Below are 15,647 nucleotides of genomic sequence, written 5' to 3'. Positions count from 1 at the left end.
TCTTTTAGGACCATCTAACATTACCGTGGTGGTAGGGCTCCTCCCAGGTGGAAGAAAACAAAAGGCAACAATACAAACTTGGAGGAGGAGCTGGGCCAGGGCACCGCTCCAGGTCAGGAGGACTTGGCACATGATCGGCTGCCTCCCCATCCCCTAGGCTTTGGTTCTAAAAGGCACCCCGAGCATTGCCCACTCTGGGGCCCCACTGGCCCTGACCTAGAGATTCTGAAGCTCATGGGGGTGAGGCTCATGGTGGGGTCCAGCTTCAGGGGTGCCTGGGAGCAGGAGGCTGGCGATTTAGGGCCTTCCACATCAGTGCTTCCGTTTCTTTAGATCCAATACCTGTGAGGGCTGGGGCATATTCCTGCCACGAACAGTGGCCCTGGACGTTGACGGAGCCTGCTCGGGCAATCGAGACACCCCTCCCTGGGGGCATGTCCCAGCTCCCCCTGCTTCCAAGGAGCTGGTGGCCCAAGAGTAAAAGACCTTGCTAGGCATCCTCGGAGAGGATGTCTGCATTGGGGGAGAGGGTGGGGCACATCCATGACAATGGAGAGAGGAAAAGCGGCACCTGCAATCCCTGCAATGCTCCCATGCAGGAGGGGTCAAACCCAAGAGCTCTTTCCATCAAGTCCCTTTCCCTGCATCCCTTTCTTCCCACCAGGGCTGGGCTGGTCCTACCATGTACTTTTCAGTGGGGTCTGACTGTGGCTTTGGAATTCCATGGCCCCAGACACCTAGGTGGGTACCCCCAGAGCTGGGTACCAAAGCTAGGACTTGAGCACCAGGCAGCAGAGGCATCAGAGACCCTGGGTACCTTGGCAAAGGCACCCCCCCCCCCATGGGGCTTTGCCCGCTTGGAGCAGTGGACTGTGTGCTGTGTGTGGTGGGGTTCTGATGACATAACACAAGGTAAGGTAGAGAAAACAGAGTTCCTCCAGCCCACCCATCTTGAGGCCTGAGACCCAACCGGAGCCTGGAAGCAGTGCTCACACTGGTCTTGCTTGGCTACCGGGAGCCTACTTGCTCAGCTGTGGGCAGGAAGCCACCGGCAGCGCCTCAGGGCTTCTCTCATACCAGGGCTTCCTTCCCCCTGTGCCTCTGGGAGGGCAGGCCTACCAGCCGGGCACAGAGGCTGAGTGAGGTTTGTGCCCGGGATACAGGGCCAAGAGCCTGATTTGACCAGCCCTGCCACCAGGGCCCGAAGCTGAAAGAAGGGAGGAGGAGGGAGGGACCCAGGTGGAAACTTGAAACTTTTATTAAATACTCATTCACCCGTTTGCCACCACCATCCAGAGCAGGAAAAAAAATTATCAAAATGGAATTAAAAAAAATAAAACCAATTACACCCAATCCCCAGTATGTACAAGGCTGCTCCCTGCCTCTCTGCCACAGAGAGGTTGGGGAGCAGCTGGGGGTAGGGGTGGGGCTGGGCACCTTTTCTCCAGCCACAAGCCCCTGAGCAATTCTGACTGCAGTGGCAGAAAGTCCCTGCTGCCAAGTGGCCAGACATCTCGGCTGGCCTCCGGGGAGGTGGTTATTGCTGGGAGGGGCAGTGCTGGACCCAAGCTGCCCCTACTGGGCTGAAGGGCTGTCTGCCTTCTCCCCTAGTGGGCAGTGACCAGTTGGAGCAGAGGACCAGTCCCAAGAGCAGCCCCAGTTGCCACCTGAGAAGGGGAGTGGACCAAGGGCGGGAAGGGTGTTTTCTAGAGAGAGGAGAGGGTGCTCAGCTGATTTTGGGGGGAGGACACCCCAGGGCAGCCTGCTGATCAAGCTTGTCCTCCTTAGCTCCTGAGGATGACACACTCCCCCGATTCCAGCTGCTTGGCCCTTCTCTTGGGCAGGATCCCTGTGCCCTTCAGGCCATTTTCCTGCTGCCTTCTTGCCCTAGAGACCTGTGTGGACACCTTCCACGTGTCAGCCACAGCCTGGGCCCTTGGAGGCAAGGATGCCTGTACGGCATGGCACCTCTTCCAACATGGTGTGGGACCCAGCCCTCTCGGGCTCAGCAGCCGCTCTCCGAATCTGTGGTCTCCAGGGTCACAGTCCCTTGCTGCATGGCAGCAGTGGCTACGCTGATGGCCTCCTCTAAGGTCTGCTGCTCCTCCAGCTGTGGAGAAGGGGGAGGAGAAGGAAGGAGAGAGTGAGACCCTCCTTCCTAGATTCCAGTGGTAGTATATGAGGCCTACTTTTTTGAATCTCCACCCACCCAGTGCCAAACACCTGAGAACTTAGTAGGGCCCCAAGGAACAGGAAGTTCACTCATAGAGTCCTATTAGGCTAGGCGTGGTGAGGAGCCGTGGAATGGTCCAGGGTCAGACAGGGCAGTCTGCTCACAGAAGGGGAATGACTGATTGGAGTCATCATCTACTTCAGCCTCCTTATTTTCCAGATGAAGAAACAGGGACACGAAGACATGAAGGGTTTAGACCACCAGGGAGACTGCCATCGAAGTTATCCTGAAGGTCAGAAGGGGCTCCCTACCCTGACTCAGTCAAGAAAGAGCCTGAGACAGGTGTGTGGATGCAGGCAGAAAGGGATTTGTCCTCTGAAATGGGCTCTTTTTGAGCCAAATGCTGTCCTCTTCAAGACCTCCCTCTAGTTCCCCTTCCTTTCTAGTTCCTTTCTGTGGCCACAGTATCCTACCAGACCTCAACTCACCTGCACCGCAATGTGAGTTCCATTGGCTGTGGCTAACAGCGCCACCTGTTGATGATGAAGAGATGCTACACTGGAGTCCTCAGCCACCACAGTCCCAGAGGTAATGATTGTGACCTGAAATATAGAAGAATGAGGTTTTCCAACACACCTACATTACTCTCCCAATCCCCAATCCAAAAAATCCCTCCAAGCAAGGTGGCTGGGAACAATCCAGAAGGAAATGAATAAAACCATTACGGGTCAGATTAATTAATTAGCTTGGGGCTCAGAGCTAAGTGGGGTTGTATTTTACTTTAATTTACAGCCAACTTAATTTAGGAATTTTGAATCACAGAAGGACAGACTGTAAAAGCTCCCAGAGATAATCTAATCCCCTCATTTGAAGATGGACTAAGGTTCACGGAAAAGTAACTTGCCTATGGCAGCAGAGCAAATTAGGGGTAGACAGATTTAGAAACTGTCTCTTGACTCCCAGTGCAATGCTTTTCAACAAGAGTTGCTGATGACCCAGAGAAGATGTAGGGAAGACCCTTTATGTGTGGGAATCTTGGTCCTCGTATGAAGGCTTGACTAATTAAGCCTGCACTTTAGGGCTCATCCCACAGAAAGGAAGGACAAGAGAACAAGAAACCCCAAGCAAACCGCCTGGCCATACGGGCTGCGTCTGGGTGCCATCGGCGCTGACCATGGTGACTGTGTGTGTGCCAGATGTGGCAAGGTCATCATCATGACTAGGGATGGTGAGGGTGGTACTGCCGTGCTGGGTCACCATACTGATGGCACTCCCCAGTGCCTGCAGGTCTTCTGGTGACAGGCTGACCTGCCAACAGCAAGGAAGAAGATGAGCTGGGAGTGGAGGGGAGGGCTGTCTGAAAGCCCCTAGGCAGATGAATCTGCTCTCCCAGAGCAGGTTCACTTATTGGTAAGCTAGAAGATTAGCTTCTTGTCACAGGGTGGAGGGAGTCAGGACAAGCAAGTAAAACAGGCCCTAGGATGCAAAGAGAGGCTACACTGGAAGAATTCTGCTGACCACACCTATTTATCACCACTTTGCCTCAGGGCTCTGTTCCATGCAATTCAGGGTCTCCACCTAATTTCATCCTCCTATCAACCCTGAAAGTCATAAGTGCACTTGACAGTGAGGGTGCTGACAAACGTCAGGTTATACTGCTGGCTAGAAATGCCAAGTTTCCAGATCCCACACCATGCTCTGGCCCGTGTACCGACATGTCTCTCTTGAGAAGGACATCCAAGTGTCTCACTCAGATGAACGGGACCTGTCATCCTCCAAGTAAAGAGGGAAACTACTAACTGTGCTCCAGAAGTCACAGAGACTGAGCTGGAAGCATGAGGAAGAGGGGGGTGCTGTGTTACAAGACTTGGTACCCTCGGCCTCAGCTCTGAGATCCATAAGGCTAAAAAACAGAAACTGGGTGGACGTAGGGCTGTTAGAACTTGGAGCTCCCCAGAGACAGTGGGAGAGGGTACCAGCCAGAGTGGCCCACCCTACCTCTACCCCCAGGGTCTGTACCTGCTGGGCACCAGCCTGAGTGATCAGAGCCACCTGGGGGGCCCCATCTTCCTCGGTCACCATAGCCACTTGGGCAGGGATGTCATCACCCTCTTCTTTCACCTCCGACAGGTAAGCAATGCGGGGTCGTTTGGGTAGCGGGTTCTCCTCGGCTGCAGAGGCGGCTGGGAGAGGAGAGCCCAGGCTGACACCTGCCACCAGGTGGTCACGGGGAGGCCCGGCTTGTCCCCACTCTCACCTCCTGCCCACGCCCCTCACCCTCGAGCTGCTGTTGCTCATAAAGGGCCTGCTCGCTCTCCTCCGTGGCCTCCAGCTCGCCGTGGGCGCTGCGCTTGTGCATGGCCAGGGTAGAGGTCTGCCGGTAGGTCTTGCCGCAGGTGCTGCAGGTGTAGGGCTTGCAGTGTGTGTGCACCACATGGTGCTTATACAGGCTTGAGTACTCGGTGAAGCGCTTCCCGCAGCCTGGCACCGTGCAAACGTATGGCTTCTCCCCTGGGGACACTGGGCTGTGAGGGGGGTGGGACCTGGGGCTGGCAAAGGGGAAACTAAGGGGATAGGAGCGGGGGACAGGGTTGGTGAAGGGAGAGCCAGAGGGAGGAAGAGGGACTGAGATCTGGGACTCTGAATGGACAGAGTTGGGGAAGGTGGCCAGTGGAAGGCAGAGGGGACGTGAGTGTGGGACCACGGAGCCCAGAGACGAGGTGGAGAGAAAATGGCAGGGGCAAGGCCGAGGCTAGTGAAGGGGCTGGTGGGGGGCGCTGGGGGCTTGTGAACAGAAGAGGCAGGAGATAGAGAGGGGTGACTGATATGTCAGGTACGATGGGAGAGTGAGGGGACACATGCGTCTGGGAGATGACACAGAAGGCTGGACAGGGACGTAACACTGGGGAGGGTGAGGATACACAGGAGTCACATGGACAGTGGATGAGGTGAGGAGCTGAAGATGACATTTCCCTCTGCTTTTTCCCCATCACGCCTGACCCTGGGCTTTTTCTGGGAGCTCAGCTGGAGGGGGAGAATTTCGGGTGGGTATAGAGAGGCAGCAGGGAGCTGAGAGGGCCAGCAATGCCCATCAGATTGGACCTAACTGCTGAAGGAGGAACCGCTCACTGCAAGTGAAAGAGTGGTTCTGGGGATATGGCCGAAACCACCGAAACCCCGTGCCCTGCCCACGGACCAGCCTGGAATGGCGTTCTGGGCTGCGCGTCGAGAACATGTTTAGGTCAGAAGCCTATGGTAGAGGGGGCTGGGGCCTCAGGGGTGGTCCTTGCATGCCAGCTGGCCCACCTGTGTGGATGCGCACGTGATTCTTGTAGTTGGTGGCACTGGTGAAGCCACGGCCACAGTGGGGCTCGGGGCAGGTGTAGGGCCGCTCGCCCGTGTGGGTGCGCACATGTACCTTGCGGATGTTAGATGTGGTGAAGGAGCGGCCACAGCCCTCAAAGGGGCACCGGAAGGGGCGTTCACCTGTGGAGATGGGCTGTGTGAGGGTGGCTCTGAAGGGGTCTCACGGAGCAGGGCGAGCCCTGGGCTCAGAGCCGGGTCTGAACGGGGCAGGGCGGGCAGGGCCCAGCCTACCGGTGTGGGTCCGGACGTGCTTCTGCAGGTCTCCGGAGGTCTTGAAGGCCTTGCTGCACAGCTCCTCTGGGCACTTGTATGGCTTCTCACCAGTGTGGGTGCGCACGTGGCTCTTCAGCCCATATCCTGTCCGCGTGTGGGAGGGAGGGAAGGAGGGGTGAGAAGAGCATTGGGTGGGGCCTCATCCTCCACCAACTCTTCTTCCTAATTCAGAGGCTCTCCATCTTTAGGTCTGCTCGGCGAGGCTCCGGACCTCCTCTGGCACAAGAAGCCTGTGTCTGCCTCTATCCCACTCCTGGCTGGGCAGGTAAGAGGGGCCGGAGAAGCCCACTCTGCTCTCCTTCCCTCACCAGGGGAAGCTGGTGCCGTTCCAGAACCAGTGTAAGAGGGAACCTAGAGAACCTATGGCTAAAGGGCCTCAATTCAGAGGGAAAATGAAGCCTAGAGGGATTCAACCGACCACCCGGCACCCCCAGCTGGTGGGTATCAGGGCTGACGCAGAGGCAGGTCTCTCTGCCAACCCCCAGCTCCTGCTGCCTCTTGCCTCTGTAACAGGGTTTCCTCCAGAGACGGCGCCCTGCATCAGAGCACTCCGACAGCAGTTTCTCCAGGAAGGCAGCCTGGTGCTTGGCTTCCTTGAGGGAGTTGCCAGAGCTAATCTAGAACCCTCTCCCCTCAACTGGAAGCAGTCCACCTTGGTCCCCATCCAGATAGGTTACCTGTGGCAAAGGCCTTTCCACAGCTGGGGAAATCACACCTGTATGGACGGTCACCTGTATGAGCTCTCTCATGTACCTGTGAGGACAAGCAATCATGTAATTCAAAGGGACAAGGGTATGAATGGGCAGTTTAGTTCTCGTTAGGGCCCGGAGTATCAGCATTGGCCACCTCCTTTATTTTCCTTCCTCTTCAGCTGAGATGCCCCCTCCAGAGACCCTTCCCTGATTCTCTTCCCTCCTGCATTCTTCATGTGTGTCAAAGCCCTCTGTGCTGACTTTTCTGTACACTCATCTCTTCCTTCCAGGAGGCAATGAGCAACTCGAGGTCAGGGACCAGTTCCAGTCAAAGCGGGAAGGCAGAATTACAGCCTGCTGGGAAGATGGCAAGGCTAAAAGCTCTCTGCAGCAACCTTACCTTTAAGTGATGAGCGGTGGTATAGAGACGCCCACAGCCCTTGTAGCCGCAGCGGAATGCTCTGTCCCCAACCTGCTGTCCTTTGCCATTATGGGGAGCCTGGCTGTCATGCAGAACCTGAGGAAAAAAATCTTGGGGTCCCTATATGTATTCTCCTCAATGAAAGAAGGGAAGAGGTAGGACACAGGACCCAGCTGGCCCCTTAAGACCCAATAAATAGGGTTAAACCTACCAAAGGGGAGAAGTGCAACCTGGGTGACAGATCCAGATAGATGGAACAGACACTGGGGCATGCTGCAGAAGAAATGGGGCTGGCACGTGGAGTCACCACCCAGCTCTGATGGATAGAGGAATGACTAAATGTCATAGGGGCTGTGACAGCTTTGGGAGAAAGGGCATCTCTTAGACGGCTAGGTAAGGTAGGGGAGGAGCGGTCTGAACAGCCACACTTGAGCTGGGTGGTGACTCCACATGCCAGCTGCCCCTTCTTTTGACCACCAACCTAGGAGGCGCAACTCTGGACATGTTTATCCTCTGATGGGAGGAGATCCCTCCCTCCCTGGGGGAAACCTGTGTTTGGAAGGGGCATTAACAAGTGGCCTGCTGTGGGGATGAGCTCACCTGCGTTCACCGGAAGTGAGGTGGTCACAATCAACAAACTGCACAAGCGCCCAGGGCAGGGCCCGAAAGTCCCACCAGAAGCCTCAGCTCCAACCACGGCACCCGGCTATCTAACAAGTCGTTCCCTTCCCTTTCTCCTGCGAACACCCTTTTCACACCAGCCTCTGGCTTCGTGGAGCCCTTACTGTTCTTCTGCTTTCCTGGGCAGAGTCCTGCTGGGACTGTCCCTCAGTCTTTGTTTCTGGGACACTATGGCCTTCCAAGGAGCTCCTGAAACAGAACTCTGGAAGTCGTGGTGAGCAGGACACAAAAGAGGGAGACCAAATCCATGGCAAGGTCTGTCTAGTCAGCTCCAGGTCAAGGGGTCAAGCAGCTGACAAAGTTCCATGGATACTTAAGCAGCTGGTGGGTGGCAGGAGAGGGTCACAGGTGGCCAGGCCTGCTCGGCAGGCTAACCCGCTCAGGCGTTCGGATTTCATTCCCACGTCCCACTGGCTCTTGAGGTAATGAAGGGAATCAAGGAACTTCAGGGCTGGAGGCGACCTCTGAGATCATCTGGCCCCCTCTCATCGTATGAGACAGGAACAAGCTGAGGCCTAGGAGGGGAGTGACTTACCCAAGGTCAGACTAGGTAGAGGCAGAGCCAGCACAGATCTCAGGGCTCACAATTTAAAGCTCAGTTGTCTTTCCAACGTCCGTAAGCCTCAAATTAGGCTTCTAAAATACACCTGAAGGAACTGGAGTGGGAGTGGGCATAGCCCAGAGGGGCCTACTGCAAAGTTTTGTGCTTCAATTTGAAAAGACACGAGGATTTCCTTTTCTCTTTTATGATACAGCCACATTAGTTTTATTATAAAAATAACTCCCCCCAATCTTTGGGTAAAACGGGTGTTCCAGGAAGCCCTGCCACATCTGCCCTGAGGCGCTGCTGTTCATGGGGAGAGGGAACACCCTGGTTTGGAAAGCTCACAGATCTCTGTACCGGTTCCCCCTACGGGCAGGACCACAGCCCCAGCAGAGAGAGCTTAGACTGACTGATGTTTGGAAAGCCAAGATCCTTTTTCTTTGCAGCTGAGCTACTGTGCAAGCCTTGTGTTCCAAGAATCCCAGCTGCTCTGTTACATCTGCTCTTGTCACTGCCTACTGAGGTTATTTTCCCAAATGACTTAATAAGTCGCAGAGAAGAAATAAATACAAGAACATCTGACCTCCGTGGACTGGAAAACTAATAAAATTCACTGGCAAGGCAAGAGCTTTCTCAGACAGTACAGCCAAAGTGAAGCTGGGCCTAAATTCCCACCGTACGGATATCGCTGTTTCCTACAGCTGCCTTCCCTCTGCACAGACAGCATAAACAAGCGTTGAGTATACACAGCTGTCGGCGGCCCTGGCCAGGCTGTGATGCTTATCCGAGACGATGACGTGTGAGAGATAAGTCGGGGGAGCCAGTGTGGAGGGGCAAAGGAAGTAGTCCCGGCCATGTCCAGGCACAGGACTGCCCTTGTCCTCTAGAAAGGTGGCAGGTTTGGCAGGGCCAAAAGAGCTCACCTTGCTGGCGTACTGCTCCAGGGCCACCACTGTGTCCGCACTGAAGCCCTCATCATCCTCTGTGGCCAGGTCCTCCAAGCCCACCTCTGTCTGCACGGCCAGGATGGTGCTGTCGGATGGCACAGCCACGGGGTGGTGAATGTAGGCAGTGGAGCCGTCTTCCAGCTGGACGGCTTCCAGGGCACTGGGGTCATAGCCCTCTGCAGGGAACATGCGGTTAGCCCAGATGCTGCACAAGGGCAAAAGACGCGGCTGGGACCTGGGCTTTAAGGTAACGAGAGGTACATGCACCAAGGAGGGTTTTAACCTCGGGTTTCTCCTGGTCCCTCACTTTGGCGATTCACTCTGGCTGGCCTTCCTTCTGGGGCAGCCTCTCCTAAGGATGAGGTCTCCTATGGAGTACCGACTGGGAACCCACAAGCTCCGTGAGGACCCAAGGGGACCATCATCTTGGCCTAGATGACCACAAGAACCTCCTAACTGGTGGCCCCTCACCCCCTCATTCCCTCCAGGCAGCAGAGCATCCAGAGGGATCTCTGCAGGACAGAAATGCGATCACGTTACCTGAGGCTCTAAACAGTTCAACCATGTTGCATCTGTCTCAGGATAAAGACCAAAACCCTTATCCTGAAGCTCCAGTGCTCTGGCTCCCGGCCTCTCTATTCAGCTTCATCTCACCCACTCTGCCCTCACCCCCAGGACTTGAGCTCCTAGTAGTTCCTTGGACGTGCCGTTCTTTCTCTCCGCCCACCCCCGTTTCTGGACCATACATGCTGTTCCTTTTGTCTGGGGTACTGAACCCTCCCTACCACTGCTCTTCCCCAGCTAAGCCCACTTCACCCTCCAACTCTCAGCTCAAGTGTCACTTCCCCAGAGAAGCCCTCCCTGAGCCTGAACCCCGTTTGCAATGATCAGTTCATCATGATGGTTCATTTCAGGCCTATTTCCCCCACTAGATTCTAGGAGAGTAAGGGCTATGTCCAACTCTGTTCTCTCTTATATACTCCACACCTAGTACCATGCCTGGCACGCAATAATTGCTCAAGAAACTACTTGTAGAAGGAATAATCAATTATTCTTCAATACCTTAAAAGCTTAATTCTTAAAAAAATGATAGTTAAGTTTTTAGTCCTGGTCTTCGATGACGTCATTGGGTCCTATTTAAAGCCCTAAGAATTTGTGGCTGTGCTGGAGCCAAAGCCGCCATCAAGGCCCAGGCTGCAGACCCCCGTGCTCAGCCTCCCGGGGGCAGAAACAGCTGTTCCTGTGGTCCATGCCAGGGAAGGCAGGCGAGCCTGCTGATGCAGGTGAGCTTGGAGACCACAGCTCCATGTCTCTGCCCCAGCTCCCAGGGTGCACAGCTCCAACCCCCAACCTCTGCCAGTTCTGCTTCCCTTCCTTCTTGCCAGTCGTGATAACTGTGACCCCACCTTTGGGTGTGCGGTGTATGTAGGCCATGCTGCCATCTTCCAGCTGCACGGGCTGTCCATCCTCAAAGGAAAGAGGTTCTGTAACGAGAGCAATGCCTGCCTTTCTCTGGAGCTCCGTGTCACAGAGGTGGGTCCTTCAGTGGGGGCTGCCTGGCCTGCCTCATGAGGCAGGGGTGTCTCAGGATGCCCTCACCTTTCTGCACTGTCACTTGGTGAATGTATGCAGTGGTCCCGTCCTCGAGCTGGATCACTTGCCCTTCAAGAAGCTTCTCTCCTGTGGAGGTGGAAATGGAGAGAAGCGGGCCAAGCCCAGAAGAGGGCTGAGGGACACATGCCTGTTTTAGCAGAGGCCTGTTGGAGGCACAGACCGTGTGTCTAAGCACAGGTGACATTCTCCATGTTACCTCATTCCCTCCCTCCCAGGCCTGTGCCTCAGAGGTACCGGGGGTAGAGACATCCTGCCATGAGGAACCCTATAGCTCCCAGCAGATTCCCTTCCTGTCACTCACAGGAGGAGCAACTTCCTTTATTATTCTACCCACACCTGGCAAAGTAGGGACTTCCAACCTGGCAGTAAGCTGCTGAGATTGAGCTAAATGGCAAACAAAGGATGCCCTGAAATGTGGGAAGGCCCCAGTGCGTCAAAGTTCAGATCTGACTCAAACTAACTAAATCAAAATACATTCCCTTGTCTCCCACTGTGGCAGTATGCCAAGACCTAGACCCTCTGATAAGGCAATATAGCTTAGAGGTTAAAAGCAGTGGACTCTGGAACCAGTCCAGGCCTCCTGGGTTTGAATTTCAGCTCTATCTCTTACTAGCTGTGTGATCTTGGACACCTTATTTAACCTCCCTGTGCCTCAGTTTCCTCTTCTAAGAGCAAAGGCTCTTAGGTTTAGAATTAGAATTAGATAGGCCTCTCCTTATGTCCAGTGAGTTTGAGAGGGAGAAGGGGTAAAGGAAGTGAGAAAGGGAAGAAGGAAAGGGAGACTGAAGACTTAATGACAAATGCTTTCTTTGTTCCTTTCTTTACAAGTTTCAGGTTTAGGAATTTGAGCTCCTATGATGTGGGAGAAGGACCAGACAGCTACTTCTAGCTCACCTCTGCTGATGTCTCCCACTCAGAAGAATTCCCAAACTTGTCCCCAAACTGAGTTTTCTTGGGTCAATAACTAACAGCTCTACAACCCAGCCAGAGGCAGGTAAGGTGGAGACAAAGATAAGAAGCAGGAGTGAAAGGCAGTTGAGACGAGGGGAGAGCGACTCCCCCTCTTCCCTCCCGCCCAGCAAGCAGTAAGCTACCCTGCCTTTTAACACTTTAGCTGTCCTGGCAAGGGCACCAGTACATGGGGTTCTGAAAGTGTCATCAGAGCTTCTGCTAGCGGAGTGGGTTCTGCTTCAAGGCGGGAAACAAGATGTTGAGAAGAGTGATTTGGGAAAAAATTTCAATCTAGAATTTCCTTTAACAAGCAGAGATGACAATGGGGAGAGGCAGGGGGGAGAAGAGCTGACCGTCAGGGCCCTCATTCCCCACTACAGAGGTGACTGTACGTTCCGGTTTGCCTGGAACGGTGCCAGCACCTTTATTCACAGTACGCTCTTCCATTCTCCAAAGTGTCGGCTTTGAACAACAGGTTTCACGCTTACCCTAATTATAGGTAACTGTCATAAAATTTTAGGGCTTCCGGCTGGCTAAGCTGGGCCCAGGCAGAGCTGCCTGCTGACAGAGATGAAAGTGTCCTGGTCAAGAGCATCAGAGGAGCTCACCAGCAAGAGAGCTGCCTTTCAGGACAGTGAGGTTCTGGTTCCTGAGGGCCAACTCTGCTCTCAGCAGTGTGAAATCTGTTGTGTGTGTGTGTGTGTGTGTGTGTGTGTGTGTGTGTGCGCACTCGTGTAAGCACACACTACAGCACCATGGAGGAGGCAGAGAACAGAGCCAGGAAGAGTGACAAGAGGAAGATATAAACGGAGAGGTGGGGGAGGCAAAGAGATCCAGACATAAGAAGACAAGATGTAAGAAAAGAGTGTGGCTTTCTCAGGCCAAGTGTTGCCACTTGTTTTGTATCCATTCAGTCGACCATTAATTCGTAACAGAAGACTGAGGCATGGGAATTACCTGGGTCCACAGAGTAAACACAGCCCCAACTATAGTTCCTAAGTTCTTCCATCCCACTGAGACTGCTGCAAAGGGGCAAGACCTGTAATGGGAAGTCTGCAAACAGAGGGTTGCAGGCTTCACAAGTATTCTAGAGAAGTTCCATTACCACAAAAATGAAGCCAGCCAGACCCATACATCATCATATGGAACGAGCTTATTGATGAGTTTAAGGGGCCTCTTTGTCGTCGTCAGGAAGCAGATGATTTAAAATGAAATCAACAAACAATTTATCTGTAAGCTTGGGACCTGAAATACATTTCGACAATGTGTTGAAATGAAGGAGGGCAATGTTACAATGACAGTGCAGTCATGTGGATGGCGGTGCTTACAGAGTCCAGAAATGACAAAATAAAGAGTAGGAATGAGGCGGTGTTTGGCCAGTGCTGTCCAAGAAAGACACGCATGCCATCTGGCAAGCCTGAGAATGCTGGCGAGAAAGAAAGAGGCTGTCAGGATGGTGAGCGTCCCTGGCCAGAAGGCCCTGCCCTTCAACAACGCTCTGTTCTGACTCCGCGCCCTCCTTGAGAATCTGAATTTCAGGTAAATCTGAATTTCAGATAAACAATGAAGTTTTTTTTAGTACTTGGTGTTATTATGTTACTGTTTTTAATATTTAATCCCATGTTTATACATGTCTTCCTCATGCAGTATGTGGAACATACTTATACTACAAAATTATTCGTTGTTTATCTGTAATTAAAATTTAACTAGGACTTCCCTGGTGGCACAGTGGTTAAGAATCTGCCTGCCAATGCAGGGAACATGGGTTTGAGCCCTAGTCTGGGAAGATCCCACATGCCACGGAGCAACTAAGCCCGTGCGCCACAACTACTTAGCCTGCGCTCTAGAGCCCGTGCTCCACAACAAGAGAAGCCACTGCAATGAGAAGCCCGTGCACCGCAGTGGAGAGTAGCCCCCGCTCACCACAACCAGAGAAAGCCCACGCACAGCAACGAAGACCCAACGCAGCCAAAAATAAAAATAAATAAATAAAATAAAATAAAATAAAAAAATTTAACTGTGTGCCCTGTATTTTTATTTCTGGTCACCCTAGTGGGGTCTAAGGCATGAGATCTATGCCTGGGTGCCCCTCTGAACCTAGAAGAGTATCTTGTACATGGTAGATGCTCAGAAGATAGTTTGACTGCTTAAACTTGCTTAAATTAAAATGAACTGCTTCTAGAAAGCACTGAGAAACTGGAAAAGCAGGAAGTCACAACCAGCACTGTGTTCATCCATTCCAGAAATATTTATGAACCACTCACCACATGTCAGGAAACTGCCTTTCAGAGGTCTTGGCTCCTATAGCTAGGCTAGTCTGATTTTCTAGCCTGCCTATGTGGCATTTCATTTTAAGGAGTTCCCTTTCCATCAATCACCTTGAGAGATTCTCATGCAGAGCAGGTTGTGGCAAGCAGGCCGGAAGGCAGGATGGTCGTGAGACTCTGGGACAGGGACAGGGTGGGATTCTGAGGTCCCCGGAAATACCTTTGATAGCTTGCTGGACGTAGGCCGTCGTCCCGTCACTGAGGGTCACCGTCTGCAGCCCCAAGCTCTCCATGGCAAACTCCTGCTCGTACACTCAGACATGAAGTTGTCTTCTTCCCAGCACTGAGAGCCACAGCTGAGGTCAGAGATTTCCTTTGGCGTCACAAATCTGAGAAAACGGACAGTGTCATATTATGAGCTGCACGGCTTCCTCCTGCCGCAAGGACACACAGTGACTGTGAAGGAGGCCAGCCAAGAAGAAAAAGAGGTGAATTTTTCAAAGTAGAGAACTATGTTGGTTTTTATTAAGAGAGTTCAAAATATACACACTTAAGAATTCTAAAGGTTGAGCATGCAAGAGAAGCATGCCAGCCAAATTGATTGTAAAGTAAGATTTCATTAATCAAAACCCACTTTTAAACTCGCTCCCCTTAGAAGGGAGCCCCACTGAAGGCAGGCGGCCAACCCCACTGCTGCTGGTTCTCTGTGACCATTCTGACATCTCTCCTGTGCTCAGATCTATCCATTCACCAGCCTTGTAAATATCACACAGGCATCAAAAACAGCACAAGTCCCCAACAGAACACACAATGTTCCCTACCCCAAGAACTGTTCCACTGTCCAGAACTGTCCAGCCACCCAGAATCAGTGGGGGTCATTCTTTTTTTTTTTTTTTTTTTTTTTGGCCACATGGCTTGAGGGATCTTAGTTCCTGGACCAGGGATTGAACCTGGGCCCTCAGACTGAAAGCACTGAGTCCTAACCACTGGACCACCAGGGAATTCCCAGTAGGGCCATTCTTGCTTCCTCCTTTTTCCTCAGAAGTCTAGGTACACCACCATCTTACAACATACACAAAAATTAACTCAAAATGGATTAAAGAATTGAATGTAAGACCTGACACCATAAAACTCCTAGAAGAAAACATGGGTGGTAAGCTCCGTGACATCAGTCCTGGAATGATTTTTTTCGGATTTGTCACCAAAGCAAAGGAAACAAAGGCAAAAATAAACAAATGGGACTAAAAAACTAAAAAGCTTCTGCACAGCAAAGGAAACAATCAACAAAATGAAAAGGCAACCTATTAAATGGGAGAAAATATTTGCAAATCATGTATCTGATAAGGGGTTAATATGCAAAATATACAAAGAACTCATATAACTCAATAGCAAAAAGCCAAACCATCCAACTGAAAAATAGGCAGATGATCTGAAAAGACATCTTTCCGAAGAAGACATATAAATGGCCAAAAGGTACATGAAAAGATGTTCAACATCCCTCATCACCAGTGAAATGCAAATCAAAACTACAATGAGATATCACCTCATACCTGTCAGAATGTCTATTACCAAAAAGACAAGAAAAAAACAAGTGTTGGCAAGGATGTGGAGAAAAGGGAACCCTTGTGTGCTATTGGTGGGAATGTAAATTGATGTAGCCACTATGGAAAACAGTATGGAGGATCCTCAAAAAATTAAAAATTTGATCCATGAATTCC

At 52.3% G+C, this 15,647-nt stretch overlaps 1 protein-coding gene across 9 annotated transcripts in view; it reads right to left on the bottom strand.

Moving 5' to 3' along the window:
- Positions 1-1,235: 1,235 nt before the first annotated feature.
- The window catches only part of ZNF76 (zinc finger protein 76), a 31,557-nt gene continuing 17,145 nt past the window's right edge, over positions 1,236-15,647 (bottom strand). For 2 of the 9 annotated variants that reach the window (XM_027127031.1, XM_027127030.1), the window contains exons 2-14: positions 14,150-14,318; positions 10,697-10,777; positions 10,504-10,581; positions 9,074-9,273; positions 6,905-7,021; positions 6,490-6,565; positions 5,771-5,896; positions 5,480-5,659; positions 4,451-4,684; positions 4,193-4,383; positions 3,293-3,481; positions 2,662-2,775; positions 1,236-2,110 (exon numbers count right to left, since the gene is read on the bottom strand). In XM_027127031.1, the coding sequence (XP_026982832.1) occupies positions 2,006-2,110; positions 2,662-2,775; positions 3,293-3,481; positions 4,193-4,383; positions 4,451-4,684; positions 5,480-5,659; positions 5,771-5,896; positions 6,490-6,565; positions 6,905-7,021; positions 9,074-9,273; positions 10,504-10,581; positions 10,697-10,777; positions 14,150-14,222 (1,764 nt within the window). In that variant the 5' untranslated portion in view covers positions 14,223-14,318 and the 3' untranslated portion in view covers positions 1,236-2,005. The remainder of the gene's footprint in view (positions 2,111-2,661; positions 2,776-3,292; positions 3,482-4,192; positions 4,384-4,450; positions 4,685-5,479; positions 5,660-5,770; positions 5,897-6,489; positions 6,566-6,904; positions 7,022-9,073; positions 9,274-10,503; positions 10,582-10,696; positions 10,778-14,149; positions 14,319-15,647) is intronic. The other 7 variants (XM_027127032.1, XM_027127033.1, XM_027127034.1 and 4 more) reach the window with 7 other exon arrangements.

Source organism: Aethalodelphis obliquidens, unplaced genomic scaffold (assembly GCF_003676395.1).
Source record: "Aethalodelphis obliquidens isolate GAN/ISIS:26980383/991018 unplaced genomic scaffold, ASM367639v1 scaffold31, whole genome shotgun sequence".
NCBI classification, from domain to species: domain Eukaryota; kingdom Metazoa; phylum Chordata; class Mammalia; order Artiodactyla; family Delphinidae; genus Aethalodelphis; species Aethalodelphis obliquidens.
Note: the sequence above shows the minus strand (reverse complement) of the source record. Positions and strands in the feature narration are given on the sequence as shown.